General features: G+C 29.2%; 1 protein-coding gene across 2 annotated transcripts; it reads right to left on the reverse strand.

The window, feature by feature from the left end:
* Positions 1-2,927: 2,927 nt before the first annotated feature.
* Positions 2,928-5,738, reverse strand: LOC107950302 (zinc finger protein CONSTANS). Of its 2 annotated transcripts, none has more exons than XM_016885116.2 (3): positions 5,269-5,733; positions 4,417-4,581; positions 2,928-3,327 (listed from the first exon to the last, which is right to left on the reverse strand). In XM_016885116.2, the coding sequence occupies exons 1-3, from the start codon at positions 5,632-5,634 to the stop codon at positions 3,139-3,141; spliced, it is 720 nt and encodes a 239-aa protein (XP_016740605.1). In that variant the 5' UTR covers positions 5,635-5,733; the 3' UTR covers positions 2,928-3,138. The 2 variants fall into 2 exon arrangements, with proteins under 2 accessions (XP_016740605.1, XP_016740606.1); XM_016885117.2 differs by lacking the exon at positions 2,928-3,327 and adding an exon at positions 3,339-4,259 and having other exon boundaries at positions 5,269-5,738.
* Between the last annotated feature and the right edge of the window lie 2,088 nt (positions 5,739-7,826).

Here is a 7,826-nt window from a genome sequence, read left to right on the forward strand (position 1 = left end):
CTTTTTAAAAAATTATATTACAATTGACTTATGCAAAAGCCAAAAGCTGGATTTTCTAGGTTTTTTTTTTTGGAAAATTAGTTTGAAGGTAGAAACTAGTTGTTAGCGTTGGGTAAATTAATAAAATATGTTAAAATTTTTTAATATTTAAGTAAATAAGTTGTTTTTTATATTTATCGGGGTACGTTATTATTGGAGAGAGAAAACACGTTCTGTAAAATACATTTTCACTTTATCAAAAATTATTACTTTTTCTTTTTTGCGGTTGAAAATTAAAAGTTTATAGATGTATTTTTGTTCGTGTTAATTTGAGATAAATGTTGTTATAGTTTTAAGGTATGTTTGAATTTACAGTGACGCCATGGAGCTTAGGGACCTAAAAATTTCACCTACTGTGTGAGGATGGAGCCATCACACGAGCAGCTGAGATTGCATTGCAACTCAAAGTCTCAATTGACGCTGATTATACAGCGATAGGTTATCTATGGCTTCAAGTTTACAAGAGTTATGCTGTCAAGGGATGAAGTATAACTGGGGCCCCATTTGACAGTGGTTATGTAAACAAAACAATGAGTTTCACCTCATCAGAGGGGGATACTTTATAAAACCCATACAGAAGTCTAAGATCATAGTCATAGCAAAAAGCACAAGGGCCTTTCAGTACACTCAACTTACTCGTTTTCTCCACCAAATATGCTGAACCCGTTATATTAACTTGTGACAGTTGGCAACAACAAGGTTTATAAAGCAACTGCTACTGACTCGATTTGCATTTCATCTTTTTTGCACCACGCAACAACTCATCCACGCTGGAATCTTGTTGCCCTCAACTCTGTCACAGATTATAGTAACAAGCTCACTGCCTTTGGTGGAGACAGATAAAAACGAATTACTTGATTATACTGGAAGATCACTATGCTTTTTGCTATGATTATGATCTTAGACTTTTGTATGAGTTTTATAAATCATACTCCTCTAATGAGGTGAAACTCGTTGTCGTGCCCACATAACCACTGTCAATTAGGGGCCCAAGTTATATTCCATTCCTTGATATCATAACCTTTGTAAACTCGAAACTCTAGATACACTTTAACCCGTGACTGTATAATTAACATCAACTGAGACCTTGAGTTGCAATGCAATCTCAGTTTCTCGGGTGATGGCTCCAATCCTCATATGATGGATGGAATTTGTAGGTCATCGCGCTCCACGGCATTACGGTAAATTCAAACATATCTTAAAACTATAACAATGTCTATCTCAAACATACACAAAAAATCTATAAACTTCTAATTTCCAACTGCAAAAAAAGAAAGAAAGTGAAAACACGTCCTACAAGGTGTGTTTTCTCTCTCCTAAAAATGAGTCCTAAAAGGTGAGTTTTATTGCCATGTCAGTGAAAATGTGTCTTATAGAACATGTTAGAGTTGTGTGACCCAAATTCTAAGAGATTGCTTGCAAGTCAAGTTAAACAAAATATATTTTCTTTGTAGAAGATTTAGTATTTATTAGTATAATATATTTAGTATTTATTAGCATAGTTTGTTTGACATACTAATTTAGCCTATAAATAGGTTATTTTGCAACATTAGAAAATACACCAATTAGAGATTAGAACTCATAACACATTTAGAGAATTTTGTGTTTACGTTTTGAGGGTTATTTGTTTTCGAGTTTTTGGGCTTTAGTTTTTATCTCCACCTTTTGTACTCTTCGTTCTTTTGCTATTATAGTAAAATTATCTTTGTCCGTGGTTTTTTATTTTATTTGGAGGAGTTTTTCCACGTTAAATTTGTGTGTTCAATTTCTCAATTTATTCCTCTATTTTTTGTTACTTGTTGCTTAATTGGGTCGATCCTAACAGAACACGTTTTTGTTTCTCTCTCTAAAAATAATGTACCCGATAAATATTAGAAAAACCTATTTACTTAAATATTTAAAAAATTCAGCATATTTCACTAATTTACCCTGTTTTGCTTATGGATAGGAAAAAAATATTTAACTTGAAAAACCAATTTGAAAAGGCTAAAAAACTCCTTAGTATGCATCTACACCTTGCCATTTATGCGGACGTTACCAGGTTAGTCACTTTGACAAAGTAACGCCTTGCTAGGGCTGCTCCTGAAACTCGTCCAAAGATACTTCGCCCGGAGATACCTTACTTGGAGACATCAGACATCTACAGTACACGTGAACTTTAGTTGATCCCATCAAGATCTAGTCAAATCGACCAACAAAGATGAGACTTCTTATAACCATTGAAAGCACATGCCCAAAGCTAATCAAGTCTACTGTCTAGGAGATAGTTGGCATGTGTGCAGCACTTGAGGAACCCATATATGATTCAAGGACCTCAAGCAAAGGGGAAATAAATAACACTATTATGCAAAATTCCTTCCTCTCCTGTTCTATCACTCACGATCTGTGTGAATTCTGACCAACCACCAATCCGACATCTTTGTATGAGTAGTCCTAAATCTATTGTTTGTTGAAATTCACTTTAATTTGCACGATAAAATCTCCTTCCTCTGTAGGTTTATAATACACTTCCAGTTTCCTTGAGTTATAAGGAAGCTCTTATATAGCAGTCCACTTATTTTACTTATTGCTTTAGACTTTTCCCATTGTTTCTTAAACATTTAAGTATTTAGGTATTTTACTTACTACTTTTTATATAATATTAGAGCAGAGATGAATAGCACAATTTAAACTCGTGATAAATAGGAATTTAATAAGAATTTCAATGTATTCAAACAATTAAAATTTAATATATTATCAAAATAGTTTATTAATTACTCTACAAACGAGATTAAAAAACCAACATATATATATTATTTATTTTCTTTTTAAAATAACAAATGACCATTTTTTAATCTTTACTTATGGAATTGAAAAATTCCATCACTAATATATCATATAATTATATTCAAAACAGTATCTTGCCTGCCATTTATGTAAAGCTCATTCTTTGGATAAGCTTTTGTGCGATTTCAATATTCTCTCATATGAATAATGTGTGACCCAAATCATATTTACAACACCTTTTTTTTTTTTAAATCCGACAAAATGACTTAAAACGTTGCATAAAATTATAAAGAAAAAAAAAACAAGCAAATTGCATCTAAAAATCTATAAACATTAAGGATTAATAAGCAATTGGTGAGAGTGGATATCTAGAAAGCTAATCCAATTCATCTCATCATCTTCTTCTCCATCAGCTATGTGGCTCCATTCAACTTGGGGATTAATCTTTTCAATTTCTGTATTTCTTATGAACCTTCCTCGGATGCGTGGCCTGCTGTCTGCCAATGTTTTCCTACATGCATACTGTGAAAATCACACAAATTCACACATCAATATGTCTGTTTTCCAAGTACAATTATTTGACCCTTTTCAACTCATGCTTGCTTTATCTTTCTTTCTTGCAATCACAAATTATGATTTTATGATTTTCGGATTAAGAACTAATGTCAGATACGTTTTTTAATGGATTTAGGATTAATTACATCAAGTGTCTCTTAATTATGGTCTAGATTTTAAATTGATCATTGAACTTTAAAACGTTTTAATTTATGCTCTTACAGCATCAATATTTAAATCAATTAAATCTTTTTGTTAGATTAGGCATCAAAAGTTAACTCAAGTATAACGTGGAGGATATTTAAAGTATGTGGATCAAATATATTATACTTGGTGTATTGGTAATTTGGATACGACATGTTAAAAAAAATAATCCTCTTAAGTTTTATTGGCATTGCCTTTTTTTTATTAACACATTAGATCCAAACTGCTCATATAGTAAGTACAAACTTGATTATAATTTGATTCATACATTTTAAATACGTTTCACATCATGTCTAAACTGATATCTAATATGACGACTAAACAGGTAAAAGAATTTGATTTTACATACTAATACCCAATAAGATTTAATAAAAATATTTTAAAGCTCATAGACCACTTTAAAATTTAAGCAATAATATAAAGAGATTTAGTGGAATTAATTATAATGATTTTTATTTTAATTTTATTTACACTCAAAGAATAATACATTAGAGTACTTGATATCATATGTTTTAATATAAAAGAAATACTGTTAAAACAGTTTGACTAAAATAGCTCACAAATCCATGGAACTATTTACAATCTCTGTTGAACTGACTCAAACATGGGGGCCTAGAAAAAAGGGTGACCACTAATTTTGCATACATTGAATGTGACAGACACAAGAAGCATCACACAACACCAGGGGGAAGAACCTAACAATATCATGCTTTTTAGAAATTAATAATAATAATAATGAGATTTAAAAACAAAATTATTATTTGTTAAATTAGTGAATAAAACTTAAAATGTTAAATTGTTTATATGCAAGCAACAAATAATTAAGGAGCAGATAATAAAAGAGTTAAAGACCTTAATCTTCTTGTTGAAGTTCCTGAGTTTTCTTTTGGTTCTGTATCTTTGAATCCTCTGTTTCTTTTCCTCGGGACTGTAGCGGCAGGCTCTGCTCATTCCTTCAATGATTGCACTACTCTCATTTGACAATGGACTCTCTGCCTTCCGACCACTCTGCTGCACCTACCCCTCATCATATATAATATTAAACCTTTACATTTTCTTTTTACTACAGGAGTAACTGCACTAAACTATCGTTGACAAATACCTTACAAAAATATAATAAAATATTAATAAATAAATATTTAGAGAAAAGAAGATTTGTGAAAAAAAAAACACATTGTTAAATTGTATTAACCATTTACTTCTATCGACTTAATTGTAGTTTAGGTGTTAAATATTATTCTAAATTTGATGTGAATCATTTTTAAAATATCTTAATCAAATTATAAATTTTTGTGTATCTATTAGAAACAATATTATTAAAATTTATAAGGAATATTATTTTAAAATTATTAAGCTATACATATGATAATAGGTATTTAACATCCAAATTAATGGTTTTGAGGATTGAATTAAAATGTTTTAAAATCTAAATTATAGTTTAGGAAAATCTTGTGAAATTAAAAAAAAATGGTGATGGTAATTTCAAATTTGGGTATGTTTTAATATCTGTAAATGATTTTAAAAATATGTTTTTTTTTATATATTACCGAATGTTGTTGTGCTAAAATCATATAATCATGAATCAGTGAATTTGAATGTTTCAAAAATATATCAGCTAAACTCATTAATATATATTATTTTTTCTGGAAAATGAAAATAAAATAACCGTTTTGAAGGGTTTCAGCTGATAAAAATGAAACTAACCTGGTGCAGATCACCGGTACTGAAAACTCTCCTCACCGGAGCAGAATCAGAGTCAATGAAGTCGTTAAGGCTTGAGGCAAAACGACAGTGGAATTCATTCTTTGGAAGGGAATGGCTACTGAAGCTTCTAATGAAACTCGGTTTATGTGTGCAGCAACTCGCTAGCGAAGTCGGCGAGTTGAAACTCCCGCTGCTACTGCTGCCACTGTGAATCACGTCGCTCACCGACTCCACCGACTTGGCTACAGTGAGTTGAATCTGCGGACTTAACGGGAAGTTTAAAGGCAACGACACCACGTCGGGAGACGTCAGTGAGTCGCTGAGAAACTCGGAGGAAGAGCGCGGGAATGTTGGTTGTCCGTACATAGCGAGTGACGCGTGGTGGGACTGTTATCGGCTTAATTTTGATTTTTTTTTTTGGAGATCAAAGAAATGAAGAAAGGAAAGAGAGCTATGGAGAGAGCAGAGGCTGCAGCGCAGATACTTATGAGGAGAGCCCAAGGGAACTGGATGATGACATTAAGATGACGTTATCCTTTTAAGAGCTTCCATTGACTCACTTACTAAAATTAAAGTAAATTTTATTAATATTTTAATATTTATTTAACTTATCAATATAAATATTTTTGTTATATATCTACGAATCGATTCGATATCTATATCATATTAATTTAAAATATTATTTGTATTAATATGTATTTAAATTTTTTTACATAAAATAGAATATTAATTTACTCCAAACTTGATACGCATCATCTATATGAATAAAACATAAAATATGAAAGTGAGATTGTTAAAATATTAATCTTGCAAGAAGTTATGAAAATGTATAAAATTACTTTGATTTTACATTAATGTAAGTGAATTCGTTAAACCATAGATTTTCGATTCAATTAATTCCCATTGTCTATATAACCATTATAAAACAAATCATTCTAAAAGTTCATAAAAATTTAAAAAATAAACACAAATAAATAATTGTGAAACATTAACTTTCATTTTATAAATTATAACAATAAAATTAAATATTTAAATTAGCTTAAATTTTATTCAAATGCTTTCTTAACATTTTTTTACTTGGGGCGACTTATTTTTTATTGTTTCAATTGATTTTGCAACGATTTAATTCTCTTTTAATTTTACGATACCTATTGAACTAGTTACACCGCTTCTCAATTCACCTGATTGATAATGATTTGATTTGACAACTATGGTTCAATATTTTAAGATGAAGTATACTTTTTGCATAATTGAAATATAAATTTTTTATTATTAAGTTTAGAAATTTATTCTCTATTTTTTCTTTTTAACATTTGAAGTTCAATAGTTAAGACTGTCAAAAAAACTTTAGCTAAATTAAATAATGTGTCATTTTTAAAATAAAAAAAATTACTCATGTAGCCGATTTAAAACGATGTGGAAGCAACATAAGCAAAAAAAAAAGAAAAAAAAATTGATTTTCATTATGCTTCTCTAAAATAGTACTAAAGAAGCTTATAATATCATTTTCAGAATTGACAAGCTTACAACTCAGATTCAATATTTCTACACACGTGATATTAGTCACTTGAGTAACTTTTTTATATATTCAATTTAGTGAAAATCCTTTGATGGTGTACTCAATTGAACTTCAATCAATAGGATAGAGGGTTAAATTCTTGAGATTAAAAATACAAAAACTAAATATCATATATGCAAAGAGTATAGGGACCAAAAGCAGAATTAGACAAATTATGAAATATGTAAATAGATTCATAATGACAGCAAAATTTTGGCGTCACTTTTTACTGTTATTTCAAGGCTTTGAGATTTGGTTCGAGGTGATTAAAATCTCATTATTAAAGCAACATTTAGGTTTTTAATTTGATAAAATATTCTCAATTTAGTTTTCAAAATTTTGATCCACATTAATCGGTAATTTCTTACCCTTATGATTCATGTGATAATGTGATATTAGTGTATCATGTTATAACTTAAAAATTATAACTTTTATAATAAAAATTAAATGATAATTAGAGTGTTCATCACATAGATCAAAACTAGAAATATTATTAAAATATAGAATTAAAGGATAATGCCTTATCCTAATTTGTTATAACCTATAGCTTTTATAAGCTTCAATATATATATATATAAATATAATATTATGAGTGAATTTTTATTTAACAAGCCGAAAGTTAGGAGCTAGTTTACATTTTACTCCCTTTATTAAAAAAATGAGTAAATTAGTCCTTAAATGTTATGTCAAAAGTAAATTAGTCATTCTATTAAAAATTTCATCAATTAAAAACTAATCCATATATGTCATAATGAGTACACGTGTAATTGTCTAGTTATTTTATCAACCACACTAGTTTTTAACAGTAAATATACAAGAAATTTTTAATAGAAAGAATTAATTTTCTCTTTGATCTAACGTATAGGGATTAATTTGTACATTTTTTAGTAAAAAGACAAAATACAGTCAATCTTGATGTTAGTACAAAAACCTTCATGATACTTTTACCTATTTAAAGAGTTGTCAACTTAATATTTATTTTTAAATTTATATAGTAACA

Source organism: Gossypium hirsutum, chromosome D03 (genome assembly GCF_007990345.1).
Source record: "Gossypium hirsutum isolate 1008001.06 chromosome D03, Gossypium_hirsutum_v2.1, whole genome shotgun sequence".
Lineage (NCBI taxonomy): Eukaryota > Viridiplantae > Streptophyta > Magnoliopsida > Malvales > Malvaceae > Gossypium > Gossypium hirsutum.

Coding starts and splice junctions, on each gene's coding strand:
- LOC107950302 (XM_016885116.2), bottom strand. CDS start 5,634: ATGTACGGACAACCAACATTCCCGCGCTCTTCCTCCGAGTTTCTCAGC. Junction 4,582..5,268: donor GTACCGGTGATCTGCACCAG/GTTAGTTTCATT, acceptor GATGAGGGGTAG/GTGCAGCAGAGTGGTCGGAA. Junction 3,328..4,416: donor ACTTCAACAAGAAGATTAAG/GTCTTTAACTCT, acceptor TGATTTTCACAG/TATGCATGTAGGAAAACATT.